The sequence below is a fragment of the Alexandromys fortis genome, unplaced genomic scaffold (assembly GCF_014885135.2).
Source record: "Alexandromys fortis isolate MF-2015 unplaced genomic scaffold, M_Fortis_MF-2015_v1.1 scaffold_177, whole genome shotgun sequence".
In the NCBI taxonomy this organism is placed as follows: Eukaryota; Metazoa; Chordata; class Mammalia; order Rodentia; family Cricetidae; genus Alexandromys; species Alexandromys fortis.
In genome coordinates this window covers 440,366-458,940 of record NW_026068056.1, presented here as the reverse complement: position 1 = coordinate 458,940, position 18,575 = coordinate 440,366, and the positions used below count along the sequence as shown (strand labels likewise).

The 18,575-nt window shown below is 44.6% G+C and overlaps 1 protein-coding gene across 1 annotated transcript in view; it reads right to left on the bottom strand.

Moving 5' to 3' along the window:
* Positions 1–18,575, bottom strand: part of Dpp6 (dipeptidyl peptidase like 6) — a 434,651-nt gene that overhangs the window by 239,186 nt on the left and 176,890 nt on the right. The window contains exon 4 of the mRNA XM_050119955.1: positions 17,502–17,596. Within this exon, the coding sequence (XP_049975912.1) occupies positions 17,502–17,596 (95 nt within the window). The remainder of the gene's footprint in view (positions 1–17,501; positions 17,597–18,575) is intronic.

Below are 18,575 nucleotides of genomic sequence, written 5' to 3'. Positions count from 1 at the left end.
CATATTATTTTGGAGATTTCTGCATCTGTGAGCATGAGGGAACTAGTTCTCTAGTAGTATATTGGTTGTGTTTTTAGCTCAAGGCACTACTAGCTACAGAATAGACGTAGGAAGAAGCATTTTTCAGCTTCTGCTACTTGTTCTTTCTCTGTTTTCTATTACAATAACAAAGAATCTGAGAAAAATTTATAGAGAATAATATTCGATATGGTTCATAGTTCTACAATCTGGAAAGTCCAAGAGAGAGAGACATAGGAATCTGGTGAGGTTTGTCTGGCTTCACTGTGACATTGCAAACTAGGCAAGAGTACCAGCTCATGTGTCTCTTCCTTTTGTTACAAAGCCACCTGTGTCATTGTAGGACCAGATCCTCAAAGCCTTATCTACTCCTGATTACTACAGAAGAGTTTCACTTCCTTATTCACATAAGGATTTGGGGGCTAGTTTTCTGACATAGGAATTTTGGGGGACATATTAACACCATAGTATAGCTTTGCATTAAATTGATATTTCTTCCTTAAATGTTGGGAAGCTTTTTGCTTTGAGCCTTACATTTTCTAGAAATGGTTTCAAAGCTGTTTCTTCTATGATAGCCATATGGGGCTATCTTAGTTATTTTTCCATTGCTGTGATAAGACACCAGAATCAAGGCAACTTATCACAAAGAAAACATTTATTTTGAGTTTACAGCTCCAGAGGCTTAGAGTCTGTGACCATTACGGCAGGAAGCATAGAAGAAGACAGGCAGGCATGGTTCTGGAGCAATGGCTGCGAGAGCTTATATTGTGAGACACAACCACAAGGCAGAGAGAATCCATACCCTAGGACACACCTCCTCAGAGGTCACAGCTTCTAATCTTTCTCAGATAGTCCCATCAACCAGAGACCAAGTGTTCAAACACGTGAGCCTATGGAGGCCATTCTCATTCAAACCACCCTACCAAGCATGCTGTCGTCTAGGTTACGTATGTTGTCAGGTTAACTGGGTTAAGGCTGAGCACAGCTTTTTATGACCTTCCAAGCATCTGTATTGATGGCCTCTGGATTATAGTTAATGCTTTCTGAATAAATAAATGATTAGCTTTTATTTGTTATGAGGGAGGCAGTACTGAAGGTGATGTAATGTATGCTGGAAGACACGACCTCCTGCACCCAGATCAGGCTGCATCCAGCCCTCGATGAGGGTTAAATGAGGTCAAGCTAACTCAAGGCAGTAAGCATCCGAGGAATGCTCAGAGAAGTCCCAGCTCCCCATCTTAGAGCCTTTGTGATGGTCCTGTCCTTGTACCTCCATGGCTGCGGACATTTAGGTACTAGACCCACCTTTTCTGCTAATGTGAATAACAGAAGACAAACTGCCTTGTGATCATCTGCTCTGAGACTCTCCACTGGTGATCAGCTTCCCAAATGATGAAGCCCCAGTTCAGCCTCCACTGAACAACTTCTGGGATCTTCTCTCCTTCCACTGGTTCCTTGACTTTCACCAACCCACAGGGAAGAATTATCCATAGATTTCAAATGCTATGTATTTGTTACCTGAATTGTAAATATTGTCCACCTACGTAGTTATTTATGTTTTTAATGTCTAAAATTTAAAACTTATAAAGTAGTCTAACTATAGCCAACATTCTTATTATATAGCTTCTGGGCTTGCTAGCTTTGAGAAACTCTTTTGTGTTAAACCAAATAATTGATTTTAAAAACTATTACAGACTTTAACACAATTAGGATTGAATTCTGTGCATCTGTGATGTTACAATGGTGCTGGCAGAGCCTTCTAGGAGGGTCCTTGTCTCCCTCAGCTCGGTTTATACCACAGACATAATTCAGAATCAAAGGTTCACACTACTGGAGCCACCTTCTGAATTCTCTAGTCTTTACCACTTCCTGTCCACTATGTTTAAAGTTAAATAGCCGTAAGCTTGGACTGTGAGCTCAGAAAGTCTGTGGTTTGCATCCTGTTTACATCAAACTTTCTATGGAAAAGTTTGAGAATTTCTTAATTGCTCCTGCTTCTGTAAAGTGGAAATAATATTTGTTCCCATCTGGCCACCGATATGAACAGTCAGAAAGTATTAATCAGGCCCAGCCACAGCAAGAGGGCAAAGCTACTGCTGCCATCAGTCTGAGTGTGATGACTTTCGTATGCTTTTAGTTTAAGCAACAGAGCTCATGCTACTGTAAGTGTGCGGACTTCATGGCTATCTCAGGTGCTCAGGCTCATATATGAGGCTGTGCTTTGAGTTGGAAATGTCCCCCATAGGCCTGTGTTTTGAACGATTGTTCCCTAGCTTTAGGACATAGGACATGGCTGGCTGAACCAGGCCACTAGGGGTAGGCCTTTGATGGTACTGCCCACCTTAGTTTTAAGGCCTTTTGTTTGCTTCTTAGTCCACCATGATGGGCTCCTGTTGCTGCAACTTGAAAAGGGAGTGATATCTCCATGTCTTGTGCCATGATGGACTGAGCCAAAACAAATATTTTCTTCTTTAGGATGCCTCTGCCATGTGTTTCCCCATGATCTATGGGCATGAGTAGTTGATGAGGAAGGGAGAGAAATTTCTTCAGTGGTATAGCGACTGGTCAGGTGTCCACATTCTTTTAATTAACCTTTTCCCCATGGCTGCTAAACAATCCTAAGGAAACTCATTGGTTCATCAAAACAACAAAAGCTAAGAAGAGGAGGTGATTTGGAATTCACCACTAAATCTGTGATTACCATTAAATAAATAAAGAAAACTGGCTTGGCCTGATAGGGTGGAACAGAGCTAGGCAGGGAAAACTAAAATGAATGCTGGGAGAAAGGAGGAGGAGTTTAGAGAGAAGCCTGCCCTCAAGCCACAACCACAGTACAGCAGCAGGGCACCCTTATTAGAGGTGAAACACAGCCTCAGCCTGCTAAGAAACAGATGTCCTCCACGAGCCTGAGCTATGACTTATAGCAGGCCCCTCGTCTGTGGTCTGCGCTCCACAGCATCCATTACATAGGATCAACCATGGTCTGAATATAGTAAATGGAAAGTTCTAGAAGTGACTCATTTAAAGAGGGGTCTCATAATGCATGCGGTCAGGTGCTGTCTGCCTTGGGTGTGAACTGTGTCTTTGCCCAGCAAACTCTATAGCATACACACTACCAACTCCTTCATCTGAAGAAGGATACTTAAAAGAAAATCCCACACCAGCTTAGAATTGAGAAATAGACAGTTATTTCTTTAGGGGTAGATTCACAAATCAGAACCCTCTGCTTGACCGGAGATTAGAAACCGAAGAGGCTGGATGCATGCTCTACATCGGCATAGATAGTATAAGAGGCCACACCTCAGTGGGCAGGTAACCACTGGCTGTAAGACTTCCTACAGCACCTCCCCCTTTTGTTTAAATAAGAGATTTCTAAGCCTAATACAAAATTATATACAATAAGAACAAGTATATTTAATAATTATCCTATCCTAACGAGTTTAAGTCTTGTATAATAAATAAATTGGCCAAGTCATGAGAGGAAAGTAACTACAACTATCTAGTCTTCAATCTCATTGAAGATCTGAGAAGGGAAATAATATTACTTGAGTAAACAGGAAGTGAAATCAAGCAACTTCCAAAATGGGCAACAAATGACAAAGACAACTGGCTACCTGGGCAATCACCCAAAGTCTCATTTGCAATGTTGAAGCAACCAACTTTGGCTAAGGCATAGAACAACTGACAGACCATTTTCAGAGGCAGGAAAAATTTCAAAACTGTTTTACCCCATCTTGGCAAGATTTGACAGTCCTGCTTATCCATTTCTGGACACTATGTACCTTGTCAGTGGTTGAGGTATAAGCATTTCTTTGCCCAAAGGCCAGTTTTGCCAAGAAGAAAACAAGCTCCAAGTGGAGTGTCTTCAGTGCTCAACATTCTCTTGGGAATAGATCGGTGCTGCCAGGAGCAATTGTGTCTCACTTCAACAGAACCCTAATTTATTTAAATTCCATATTCTACAGCTCTTTGAAGTGGTTGAAGATTACCTATCTATGTACCCTTTGGGGTTCCTGCTTCATGAAAGAGTCTGCTAGACATTCTGCAGGACACATAAAAATGTGATGGACAAACTGCCAGTATAGGTAGAACTGTCTTTAAAATTTCCTGCTTTGTGAAAAAGTCTGCTGGATACTATGGGCCTACAGGCTAAAGATGGATGCCCTAATAGTACAGAAGAACTTTGGGTCCAGGCAGCAAGATGTCGCTGTCATTTTTAGAGTTTTGGAAGTTGCTTACAATGTACTTCCTGTTTACTTAGGTAATATTATATTATTCTGGAGTCTTTGATGGAGTTAAAAATTTATAGTTATAGTTTTCCTTAGTTATGATAAAAGATAAAGTAGATATAAGTATTGTAACTGTAATTCTTGCTAGAATTTTGCTATGTTAAAGCTCTCCTTTTTATTTAAACAGAAAAGGGGAAATGGTGTGGGAGTCCCCTCTGTGTGCTGTAATTACCACTAATGAATAAAGAAACTGCCTTGGCCTGTTGATAGGGCAAAGCTTAGGTAGGCAGGGAAGATGGAACTGAATGCTGGGAGGAAGAAGGGTGGAGTCAGCAAAATGCCATGGATCCGCTGTCAGAGATATATACGTGCTGGAACTTTGCTGGTAGGCCACGACCTCATGGTGATACATAGATGAATAGAAATGGGTTAAATTAATATGTAAGAGTCAGCCAATAAGAAGTTAGAGCTAATGGGCCAAGCAGTGATTTAATTAATACAGTTTCTGTGTGGCTATTTCAGGGCTAAGCTGGCCGGGTGACCAGGATGAACAAGCGGGTCCTTCTACATTTATCATTCAGCAGGAACCTCAGACTGACCATTACAACGATGCATGATCTAAAGGCACAAAAATAGCTCAAGGTTGGCAATCTGAGTGTGCCAAGGAGAGTCCTTAACAGGCTTCCTTTAGGAGAAAAGCTCCCAACTTGGTGCGGAAAGAGAAACAAACCTCACACCATGATAGGAATGAATTCCCTACCCATGAAATCGTGAAAAAGGAAAGAGGTGTGTGCTAGCTTTACTGTCTGTCATTCTTCAATATCTGGGAGTTAAGGCAGTGGTGTGCTCCTCGAGGGTGGAAAGAGCTTTGGCCATAGGATTTGGTGAAGCTCATGGATGCAGGCATTAACAGCATCTTGGAGGGTGTCCTCTGGAGCCAAGGCACTCTACTGTAGAATTAATCAAAGCTCTCTTCACTCCAAGATAGCAGCCACAAGTTAAACAACTTAGCTTCTTATTTTCTGATCTTTTCTGCTGGAGACATTACCTCCTTCAGACACAGGGCTTGGAGGAATTGAGTTGTAACTGATCCAGAAGCCTCTTCCCTAAGGATTGGCTCTCATAATATTGGAAGGTATGATGCAAGCTGGCAAGGGAGAAAAGCAATCAATACTCCTAACCAGTTGTAAAGCTGTGTACCACAATAGTGACCAGAGTGGCAAGAAGATATCTCCAGTGGTGCAATAGTACATCAGATTTAGGGGGTAGACAGCCATCTAATAGAACTTAAGGGCAGCTCAGCATGAGGGAGTTCATGCCTGGTTCTTCAAACCCAACCATCTGCCTGTGGCTGGAGAGGTCACAGACCCTAGAGGGGAACCTGCTACTGCTGTTTTCTTAAATGAATATAATTGCTAACTATATCCTAAATATTTATCCTCATAGCCACAGGTAGGTGTAGCTTTTACCCCTCATCAAAGAAACTTGTTTTTGCAGCAGATAGAGGCTACTGCAGAGATTTACAACTGGTGAAAGTGCAGAGCATAAGTGACCAGCCCCAGTCTGTGCATCTATAATGCAACTCCTAAAACTAAGGTTCAGAGAAAAATGCACAGGAGGGGGTAGAAAGATGGCAAGAGCCAGAGGCCAAGGCATCTTCCCTGCGAAAGTGTCTTGTATATACTATAGGGAGTAGCACCCATGAAAGTACCAACAATATGGTCACCCAAACAAGACCTGCCCAGTGACAAACCAGCTAACATGCCAACATGGACGGGAAAAATTAAAATATCATGAGGCCCTATGCTTAGATGAAAAGCTACAGGAAATTAATGGCTGCCAATAGGTCACCTGATCCCAACTGATCAGTCCTAAACACCTGCAAATATGAGCAAACCAAGAGGGGTGGTAGAGTTGGGAGGGACAGAGGGAGAGTTGAAGGGTGGAGATGGAGGGGTGGAAATGATATAAATATAGTACTCACGTATGGAATTCTCAAAAAATTTAAATAATTATCCTGACTAGTTCTGATGTAGGAGGATCTTCTATCTATCTGTTGCTTTCATTGGTTAATTAATAAAGAAAACTGCTTGGCCTGATAGGTCAGAACATAGTTAGGCGGAGTAGACTGAACAGAATGCTGGGAGAAAGAAAGCAAAGTCAGGCAACTTCCATGAAGCTCCAGCCTGAGATGGACATGGGTTAGAATCTTCCTGAGAAGCCATGACCCTGTGGTGATACATAGATTACTAGATATGGGTTAAAGCAAGATATGAGAGTTAGCCAAGAAGAGGCTAGATATAATGGGCCAGGCAGTGTTTAAATGAATACAGTTTGTGCGTTATTATTTCTGGGGCTAAGCTAGCTGTGCGGGAGCCAGGCGGGATGAAAAGCAACCTGCTTGCCTCATTACTACATAGTTCTATCCAACTTGATACAAGCTAGAATCATCAGAAAGGAGGGAATCTCAATTGAGAACATGACTCCCTAAGATCCAGCTGTAAGGCAGTTCCGTAATTAGGGATGGTTGTGGGAGGATCCAGCCCATGGTGGGTGGTGCTATCCCTGGGCTGGTGGTCCTGGGTTCTATAAGGAAGCAGGCTGAGCAACCCACAAGGAGGAGGAGGTGGAGGAAAAAGAGAAGGAGTAAGCCAGTACACAGCACCCTCCATGGCCTCTGCATCAGCTCCTGCCTCCAGGATCTTGCTCCGTTTTAGCGCTCATTCCTTCAGTGGTGAATAGTGCTGTGGGAATACAAGTGGAATAAACTGTTTTCTTCGCAAGTTTCTTTGGTCATGATGTTTCATGACAACACTGGTAACCCTGAATAAGATAGAAATAAAATAAAACAAGAATCATTGAGTATTTTGACTTGTAAGTCTCCTGAGAATTTCAGCTACATGAGGCCATGGTTGTGTGGTGTTTAGGACCCCTCTGGTCATACCGTAGGTGCTCAGAGTGTGAAGAACTGCCAGTCCCTCACCCCATAGACCTTCTGGCACCACTTGTCTTGAGTTGTCAATTTTGACAGAATCTAGAATTATCAAAGAAGAGAGTTTTGGTGATATTTTTTTTTTTACATTAGATTGGTCTGTGGTCATGTCTGTGGAGATTATCTTAACTAAGTTGGGAAGAGCGAACCTGAACTTGGACCGGCAGGGTAGGCGTCGGGAGTGGGGCCACCCAGCCCCGTTCCCATTCAGGAGGCTGAGACATGTCCTCCTGCTGTATTTCGCTTTCTGTGAGAAAATGAACCATGGCCACCAGATCTTTCTATATTTTAGTAGATGCCAGCAATCTGAATTTCAAGTTGAAATAAATCAGTCCCTAGCCAAGCAAAACATTTGAGGGACAGCACAAGCTGCCAGCTCCTATGTGACAGCAAAGACAAGGTTATTTTCCCCTCTAGAGTTTATTCTCACACTAATCAAAACCCAGCCTCAGATGGGGGATTGCCTTCAGGCTGTGCTGGATCGCCAATGTCAGCACATGCCCATCACATGTGGGCTCAGGTCACAGTGAGCTCTGGGTGCAGCAGCTGAAGTCGAGCATGGCCCATGGGCCCCCAGGGCCGACCTGCTTCCCTCCTGTGATGATGCCCATCAGATCTTCCTTTGTTCCCGGGTACAGCTGTGCCCTGGATTCAGGGACAGGAAATGGTAAGAGGCAGAGGGCAAGGACATAGTTCTTGCCCCACAAGTCAGGAGGCATGAAGTCCTGGGTAGAAATTAATTAAAGTGAAGCAAGTGACAGAGACTATCTAGTGACTCATGGGAGGAAGGAAACAGGAAGAGGAAAGAAATGGTCTGTTCCCCAGGACTCCTGCACTTCCTCTGCAGGCTGTGGCTGCTCTACTTTGGAAAACGCCTCTGAGCAGCTGCCCAATTACACCCCTCTTGTGAAGAGTCAAAATTAATTAATTTGAAGAGACCTATATAAAATTCCAGTTCTATGTCTAATGGTGATATAAAATCAAAAAGATGTATGTTAGAGAAACAAAATGCCATTTTACTTGAATGTTAATTTGGTGGCTAAAATAAGTGATTAATAATAAAGTAAGTTAACAGGGAGGCAAGGCAGAGCAAGGACAGGGAGAAGCATGGCAGAAATGCCTCCTTGACAGCTGCTTCTCTCTTCTAAGAACTTCCAGGCATCCGCACAGTCCTTCGTGTTCATCTTAGGAGGGCAGCAATGGCTCATCTCTTTGGAACATGAGGTTCAAATTTCATGAATCAGATTAAATTACTGAATAAATGCCATGAGACAGCAGCTGTCTAAATCACATTAGAAAACAACACAGAGTTTTGCCAGTCAGCAAGATGAACTGACTGCATGGTTAATATTTATTTCCTGGCCTTTCTGATGCAATGATGATGTCCTCCATTACTCACGGAGATGTAGGCGCCCTGCATGTATTCTTCCATGTATTTTATAGAGCATCATGAATTGTTTTCATATTACCCCAGTGCCTCTGGAGCTGCTGTTTTAAGGGCTACATCTTAATTCACCATTTCTATCCACACATCTCATCTTCAGAGTGCCGGGGATTTGTGTTAATGTAAGTCATTGTACCTTTCGAATTGTTTACTAGTGAAAAACTCCCCAGAGTGACTCGAGATGTACAAAATTTTGTATTGCTTTTGAAATGTTTTTCTAGGCTTCCTCCTAAGTGTCTGGCACAATTTAAATGACCACAGGTGTTGCTCTTGCCACTGGCATCGTCAATAAAATGGGCACAGAATGAGCATGTGTATTGCAGAAGTCAGACAACAAACCCCACAGACCCAACCATATCCCCTGAGGCCTTGCTGCCCTCCAATCTGCTGCCAGAAGCTGACAGGGAGCACGTGCTGTGATCCTGTAGTCACTAAAAGCCAACCCCCATGTTTCCCCCTGACTACTCTCCAGCTGCATGGTGTGAGAACTCTCCCCTCCCTCAGGACCCTTTGAAAACAGAAGCCCCATGTTATCTATTGGAATGGAAGGTTCTCTCTCCCACTCTGTGAGGACTCTCCTCAGAAGTCCACAGTACTGTACATACTCTTAATTCTCTCCTAATAAAGAAGTTCGCTGGAGGACAATACCTCTCAGTGTCCCCCTCTTGAACCCGGCACCTCTCGTTTCCATTTCTATGATAGAAAACCAAGCCAGTACAGCCATCTTCCTGCCCTGCAGAATCACCAGATGGTGTATCAGGGTGAAGCCAAGGTTCCGATCATAGACCATCTCAGATTCCTCATCAGAGAGGGGTTACAATACTAACAACAACCCAGCTGGAGAGAGAGAGGTAAGTATCAAGTACAGGCCACAGGCCTCTCCATCCAAGAACTCATGTTCTGTTTTGTTCCAGAAGAACTTTAGAGTTAGTGCTAAGAGTCCTTAGGAGTTTAGGGCCTACAAAACCAATTTAATTGCATTAATAAGATGTAGTAAGGCCACTTTAAGCACACTTCTATGAGAAAAGAAGGGGGAGTCAAGGAAGGGAGCAGGGCAGGAGAGGAAAAACAGTCTCTGTTCAGCAGAGGAGAGACTCACTAGACTTTCCAGGTAACACATGACCACCAGACCTATGCTGTAACACCAGCAGGGGGAGATGGCTTCCTCACACTGCCCACTTTTCAGGAAAGAGGGTGTGTAATATATCAAAAAACATCTTCGCTGACACAGTGTCTTCTTAGGATAATGAAAATAAGATAATACTTAAGTTATTTTTAAGGTGAGAGTAATAGAATGTTCCAGAATTCCTGAGACACCAATTATACCTCTGAACTCAAGTTGCTTTGGGTTCATTTTTTAAATTTATTTCCTGACTGTTGGTGACACTATCGGCATTTGAGGACTTGGTTTTCCTCTGTACAGCAGAAGCTCATGCCTAATTAGGAAGAAGATTCTTCTGTCTGCTGCTGCTGTTGGGACACCCAGCTTCTGCCATCAACTGCTGCCTGGACACTTGGATCCACGTTCCTGTGGCCTTGGCTGTCTTCTGGGTCTCCCTGTTTAGATAATCCTACTCCTTTTACCTGCATCCTGAGCACTGCCTAAACTCTCCGGTTGGACCAGTATCTGGAATCTACATGGGACTTGTATTTTCCATCATGGTACGTGTAATCTCTCACTTACCATCACAACACTCCTGAGAGCCAGGACTGGGACAGACATTACAAACAACAGGGGTCCTGTGGCCTCTGAGTGCAGTTACAGTGGAAAGGCAGATCCAAAGCTCTAGGTCATGACCCTGGTGCTGAATGGGTCCTCCACATCTTTTATTCATACAGATGTTTCTAGAGAGCTGCTCACCTCTGTTCTGTTTGGTGCACGGTTATAAAACACAGCTTATGGCCGCAGCAGACCTTATAGCTGAGAGCTTGAAGGAGATTAAATAAAAAATAATGACTAGGGGCAGGAAGGATGGCTCAGCAATCAGTAGCACTCTGCTCTTCCAGAGGACCTGGGTTCAGTTCCCAGCACTAACATGGCAATTTATAACCTTCTGTAAACCCAGTCCTAGGGGATCCAATGCTTTTTGCTCCTCAGGCACCAGGCATGTGTGTGGTACACAGACAGACATACATTTGGACATCTATACCCATAATAATGTGGGATTTCCCTCTGTATGCTGTGATTACCATCAATGAGTAAAGAAACTGCTTTAAACCTATAGCAGGGCAGAACTTAGCTAGGTGGGGAAAAATAAGCTGAATGCTTAGGAAGAAGGGCGGAGTCAGAGAGATGCCATGGAGCCGCTGGAGACAGACACCAGTCGAAACTTTAGCCAGTAAACCACAGTCATGTGGCAATACACAGATAAATAGAAATGGGTTAAATTAATATGTAAGAGTTAGCCAGTAAGAATCTAGAGCTAATTGGCAAAGCAGTGATTTAATTAATAAAGTATATGTGTGATTATTTTGAGTCTAAGCTAGCTGGGAGGCTGGAAACCAACAAGCGGCATCTCCCCCAACACCATAAAATAAATAAATAGAAATGTAAAACAATGGACTGATTTATTTGGTGGAGAAAATATTAAAGCAGGAGAGCATTCAGGCTGTGGTGTGGTCATAGTTCATACTACTTTTATCTACATTTACCATGAAAAAGACCAAATGGTACAAAACAAAAAATGTGCAGTCTGATGATGAAAAATAGCTTAAAAAAACTAAAAGCTGCAACCAAAGATGTGCTGGCAAAGATGTTGTAATTGTTCAGGAAAAAGTCCTTGCCAGCCCAGCCCACCAAAGGCTCTATCTTGTAAAAATGCAAATTCATTTGAAAGGAAGGAACCTAAATTGAGAATGCTTTTGCTGGGTGTCTTAGCTTGGGTTTCTATTGCTGTGAAGAGACACCATGACTAGGGCAACTCTTTTAAGGAAAACAAAAACATTTCATTGGGGCTGGCTTACAGTTTCAGAGGTTTAGTCCAAATATCATCACGACAGGAAGCATGACCATGTGCAGGCAGGCATGGTGCTGGAGAAGGAGTTGAGAGTTCTACATCCAGGGTGAGATATACTGGCTAGACTTGAGCTTCTGAGACTTCAACACCCACTCCCAGGGACCCACTTCCCCCAACAAGGCCACACCTACTCCAATAAGACCATACCTACTCTAACAAGACCACACCTCCTAATAGGAGCACTTCCCTATGACCAAGCATTCAAACCCATGAGCCTATGGGGACCATACCTATTCGAACCACCACACAGGGGTTCCTGGTTCCAGACAGCAGCTGTCTGGAGAATGTTTCTCTCAGGTTACTGCACAGAGGCAGCTGCAGCTGTGGTCCATGGGAGATGGGCTCTATCCCAAGTCCACAGCAAAACTTGGCAGTATAATCCACATGGTACTTGTCTTGCAGGCAGGGAAGATGTGAAATCGAAGGTATCAAGGGATCTTGTACCATGGTTCCAGAGAGCTACTGGCAGGCAATGTGTGAAAAGGTTGGAGCATCTGCAAGGAGGTTTATGCATACAGCTATGAAGGGGAAGCCTAAGATGCACTGGAGACCTCAGGATGCTGGAGATGCTAGCACAATAGGCTGTCTGCTGACAAAAGCTGTAGGTACCGTGAAGGTGACCCTAGAGAGAGGTGCTAGGGCAGCAGAGCTGGGTGGGAGGAGCTACACGTGTCCACTAGAACCTAGATAGTTTCATCACAAGCCCAGGTGCTAGAGATGGAGCCAGAAGATTTGGCATTTCCCTTGCTTGACTTTGGTTTCTCTTTGGTCTGACCGTTTCTTGGCATTCTCCTGATCCTTTCTTTTGGAATGGGAATGTTTGCTTTGTGCCACTGTATATTGGAAATATGCAACTAGTATTTTCATTTCCATGAGCTCCCAGGTAAGTGGCTGCCTTCAGTCTCAGACTGATTTGGACTCAAGCAGAGCTGAGACGGAGAAGTCAGACTGAAGGCACTATGAGATGGTCGTGAGTCTGCAGGGACACGGCTTGAAGGCGATGACTTAAAAGTGACACATGGGTGTCAAGTGGCAAGGGGCAGACCTGTAATCACTATATTGACTATCAAGTTGGCAATATTTAGAAATCACCACGGAAACAGACCTCTGCATGTCCGTGAGGGATTGTCTGCAGTAGTTAGCTGAGGTGGGAAGGCCCACTCTAAATGCGGCAGCACCGTTCGTAGTCTGAATCCTGGACAGAATGAAGAGAAGGCCAGCTGGACATAGGTGTTCATCACTCTCTGCTTCCTGACTGTGGATGCGACATGACAGGCTGCACTGAGCTCTTGCAGCCACATTGTCCTCACTGTGACTGACTGTAACCCCTTTAAACAGTGAGCCAAAATAAACCCTTTATTCCTGAAGCTGCATTTTGCAGGTGTTTTGCCACAGCAGCGTGACAAGTATCTCCTTCAATTACTGTGTTAAAGTTTTTCACTAAATGACGCTGTTTGGGAAGGGTAAGGCATGCCACACATGAGGCCAGCACTCAACCTAACTTCTATTTTTTTAGACAGGGTTTCTCTGTGTAGGGTTTCTCTGACTGCCCTGGAACTCACTCTAGTTCCACCTGTCTCCAGTGCTGGGATTAAAGGCCTGTACCACCAGTGCCTGGCTTCAGCCCAAGTGTGACTCTGTCCCAAAGACACTGACTTGGCTCCTTTTTACAGGGCAGATAGAGGGTCACATGCCCTCTCGTCCAATCACTGTGAGTTAGGGAAGAGGCTAGAAGCATGTGTATAAAATTTATCTGTTCTAACTGGCATAGGAAAAAGAATGTGATTAGTAAGATTGCAGAATATATTTTAAAATTTAGCTGACCACAGAATTCACAGTTTGTTTTCTGTTTCTCCACTTGTTTTACAAACAAACTAACCTGGAAATTACAATTGGTCTCACAGGGGCATCGGGCTGCCTTTAGTAATTTAACAAACTTGAATTCAGATAATAATGGACCACCTATTGATCAACAGATGGGATTGAAGTTTGGCTATAGAATGTCCCCTACAGGGTTGGTAGAGTTGTTTGGGGAAGACTGTGGAACCCCTGTGAGGTGGGTGTGTCTCTGGAAATTAAACCTTGAGGGTTAAAGGCAGCACTAGTCTCTGCTTCCTGATCCACTGAGCTGTTAATAAGCAGCTGCTATGAGATCTCACCACCACAGGACCTACTGTGAGATCTATCACCACAGGGCCTACTGTGAGATCCACCACCACAGGACCTACTGTGAGATCCATACACCAAAGGACTTACTGTGAGATCCACCACCACAGGACCTACTGTGAGATCCTAACAAAGGACCTACTGAGAGATCCCACCACCAAAGGACCTACTGTAAGATCCACCACCACAGGACCTACTGTGAGCTCCCACCACCACAGGACCTACTGTGAGATCCCACCACCACAGGACCTACTGTGAGCCCCCACCACCACAGGACCTACTGTGAGCCCCCACCACCACAGGACCTACTGTGAGCTCCCACCACCACAGGACCTACTGTGAGCCCCCACCACCACAGGACCTACTGNCCCACCACCACAGGACCTACTGTTAGCTCCCACCACCACAGGACCTACTGTGAGCTCCCACCACCACAGGGCCTACTGTGAGATCCTAACACAGGACCTACTGTGAGATCCACCACCACAGGACCTACTGTGAGATCCATACACCAAAGGACCTACTGTGAGATCTACTACCACAGGACCTACTGTGAGATCCTAACAAAGGACCTACTGAGAGATCCCACCACCACAGGACCTACTGTGAGATCCTAACAAAGGACCTACTGAGAGATCCCACCACCACAGGACCTACTGTGAGCCCCCACCACCACAGGACCTACTGAGAGATCCCACCACCACAGGACCTACTGTGAGCCCCTATCACCAAAGGACTTACTGTGAGATCCCATTACAGGACCTACTATGAGATCTATCACCATATGACCTACTGTGAGATCCCACCACCACAGGGCCTACTATGAGATCCACCATCACAGGACCTACTGTGAGATCCCACCACCACAGGGCCTACTGTGAGATCCACCACCACAGGACCTACTGTGAGATCCAGCCACCACAGGGCTGACTGTTGCCACACCTTCCCCTTAATGACTGACTATGCCCTCTGCAAACCATCCATTCAAATAAACTTCCCCTCCCTTAATTTGCTTCTTGCCAGGGTTTTGGTGGCACCAATGAGAAGAGTGGAGCATGCCCACACTCCATGTTGCCTGCTCCTTTGGTTTCACCCTGCCTCACCTTGGGAAGACACAGGGTTTGCAGGTTCCTTATTGTTGGGTCTCATGGCAGCCTGCCATGTTCTAGGCTGGCAGGAGAAATTATTTCAACTTGGAAAAGAAGAAACAGGAGTCCAGACACTTGAAGCAACTAAGCAACTAAGAAGGAATTAAACCCAGATTTTGCATCTGAATTACAGTGTAGGCCACTAAGTGACATTTATTCTGTGTTTTTCTTCTTCTTCTTCTTCTTTTTTTTTTAAATTCTGTTTCTGGCAGCATTTAAATGAGTGAAAAATTTTCCAATGATCAGATTGCATGTATTCAGTGTCCAATAAATGTTTGTAAATTAGTGCATTTGTGACATCTCAGGGCAATAAAGACCGGTAAATGGAATAAGCCAGTTAATGTGTGAGGGGGACATTTTTTCTGTACCTAAAGTAGATTCTGAAATTGTCTATTTGACTAAGACAACATCGGTCAAACATGACCTGTTAAAAACTACTGATTTTAAAGACTTATCCACGAGGGGTGCACCCACCCACGGAGACAGTGGGGCTGATATATTGTGAGCTCACCAAGCCCAGCTGGACTGCGACTGAAAAAGCATGGGATAAAACCTGACTCTCTGAATATGGCGGACAATGAGGGCTGCTGAGAAGCCAAGGGCAATGGCACTGGGTTTTGATCCTACTTCATGTTCTGGCTTTGTGGGAGCCTAGCCAGTTTGGATGTTCACCTTCCTAGACCAGGATGGAGCGGGGAGGACTTTGGACTTTCCACAGGGCAGGGAACCCTGACTGCCCTTCAGACTGGAGAGGGAAGGGGAGAGGAGTGGGGGGAGGGGGAGAGGAGAAGGAAGAGGGGGAGGGAAAAGGGAGATGGGGAGGGAAATGGGAGGTGGGGAGGAGGTGGAAATTTTTTTTTCAATAAAAAATTATATTAAAAAAGACTTATTTACTTTTATTTTACGTGTATAGGTTTTTGCCTGCATGTGTGTCTGTGCACGACATGTGTGCCTTTTACCTGAGGAGGCCAAAAGTGGGTACTGGATCCTCTGGGACTGCAGTTATAGCCAGCTGTGAACTACCATGGGGTGCTAGGAACCTGGGTCCTCCGGAAGGACAGCCAGTGCCCTTAACCATTGAGCCATCTCTCTGGCACCTAAGGGGCTGCACTCTGTGTCTTCTGTATGTATGGCTATAAATATCCTCTTGGCTTGGACTAAACCACACCTTAAGGTGGAAATGACTCTCCCCTCAGCAGCAGGCAGAGTGCCTTCTCTTCCCGATGAACATTTAAAAATGTTTCTGTAACTTTAGTATTTGAAGTGGCTGAGTCAGATAAATTTTTAATAATTCTACCCCAAATGATCTTTTAGTGCAACAGGGTAGGCACAGTCTTCTCTCCTAGTCCTCTATGAACAATATAATTTGATTGAACCTCAAAATGATTCTGGGAATGAAACCCTCATGGGGTGGGGCCAGGTTATATAAAAAGCAGGATGCAGCTATGTTAAAGACATAGTATCCTCAGAGCAGAAAGAAATGTCATAGAAAAATGTGACAGACTAAGCCAAGAGTAGAGGCGGCTTTCTCTGGGGCCAGGAGGGGCGGTCAGTGAAGAAGACACTCCTCTTAGGCAGAGCTCCTGGACCTGGCCACCCAATGCTTCTGGGACTCCTAGAGGCTCATCTGCCAGTGACCTTCTCTGGGGCGGGCTGGCCTTTTCTAAAGCTCTTCTGCTCCACATTCCATCAGCCTGGGATTCCTCCACAGGTTCAAGTCTTAGCCGGCTGGTTTATCATCACTCTGACCTGGACATCTGGCCATTTTCCAGGTCTCACTATTCATGTGCTTCCTCTTTTTACTGCCCCAAGGAAACCAGGCAAGAAAATGATCAACCCTTGGTTCACAGGGGCACTGTCCCTAACACCAAGGGCGAAGGCATTGCAAACAAAGAAAGGAAGTCAATCCCCTTTTGATGATCTCTGGTAGTGAATCAGGCAGTTTTACAAATATCTTCATACACAAATCCAAAACGAGGCTTCCTGGATGAAAAAGCAATACCTTCAGATCGGCTTAGTACTTATTTTTAAATGATAAAAAACCCTTACTGTACTCTCTATCATGATACAGCTATGGCACCTGAGTCAATATCCCCTGAGCAGGGGAAGATTCTTCTTTCTTAAATAAGATTGAGCAAGTTCTCCTGAAGTATTATTCTGTGGGCTTTATTGCGATTGTTCTGTAAATGTGTGAAAGCCTTCGGACTTTATCTTTCAATTATACTTGATATGCAACACTTGCTTCCAACACCTGTGGAAGAATTTTCAGGATCCACCCCCCCCAAGGAAGCAGGCTTTCAACTTATTAAATTAGTGAACTTTCAATTTCCCAATATCTTTACTTACTCAGCCAGAGGTATTACAAGTTAATGCTTCCCCTCGGCTCAACCAAAAGTTGAAACTTAAAGTCATTTTCTGCTTTATTGACTTGCAGGAGGAGAAAAAAATCCCTCTGAAATAATCCTGGTCATTAGAGAGAGTACTTACAATCTTTTTGCCTTCTATTAAAACCGTAGAATTATTGGTTTCAACATTCCGCAGTATGACGTTCCCTTTCCGTTCTCTGTAGATGATTTCTTTATCTACAAGAGGGGAAACAGAAAAAAAAAAAAACCACATGAGCCACCCAGAAACCCTCAGTGTTTGACGGACGTGCATGGGAAATGAATTGCATAGTTCATCTCAGAAAGGGACCTCTCAAATGCGGTGCCTACTTCTAGCTCTCCAGGCGTGGCCTCCAGGACGCTCATCTCTGAGCCATCGCTGCTCCACACAGACAGCGTAGCACATGTGTGCAGTTGCATCTATGGAGGACTTTCTTGGGCAAGGCATACGGAGTGGATACACGAAGCAGATGGAATCTGCTACTACACAGGAGTAGACGGTTGGTGGCGAAGGTACTGACAGCTCCCTGGATCTGAGATTACCCATGGCCGCACCCTGAAAGCAAACTTCACTCTTGTCTGTCAGCTCCTGGTGTGAGTCCCCCAGTTTCCTGCCAGGGACATCTTTGGAATCTATCATCAGCTGTGATGACTCTGGTCTTTTCAAAATCCCAATTATTCCCTTAATAATTGATATTTAGGGGCTAGGGAGATGCTCAGTGAGTAAAATGTTTGCTTTGAAAGTATAATGTCCTGAGATGAACCCAGAATTCACTTAAAAATATTGGGAATGGTGTTGCATGTGTCTAATCTCAGCTTTTGGGAGGCAAAGACGGTCGGATCCCTGGGGCTCACTGGCTAGCCAGCCTATTCAGTGAACTCTGGACTAATGAGAGATCCTGTCTCAATGACAGAGTGGACAGTGTCCTCAGATGTCTGCTTTCCATGCCTTTGTACATATGTGCCTGCCTGCACGGGTACACGCGCGCACACGCACACACACACCCATAATAACAAACCACATGCTAGACAGTGTACAAGCATATGCAAATCTATGCCTGCACGGGATGCAGGTGGGACTGTGGCTGGAAAGACAGGGCACAGCCTGGAGAGGGGCAACGTGAAGGTGCGGGACTGAGTTGGTTGGACGGCAAAGGCATTTTACACCCAAGAGCTG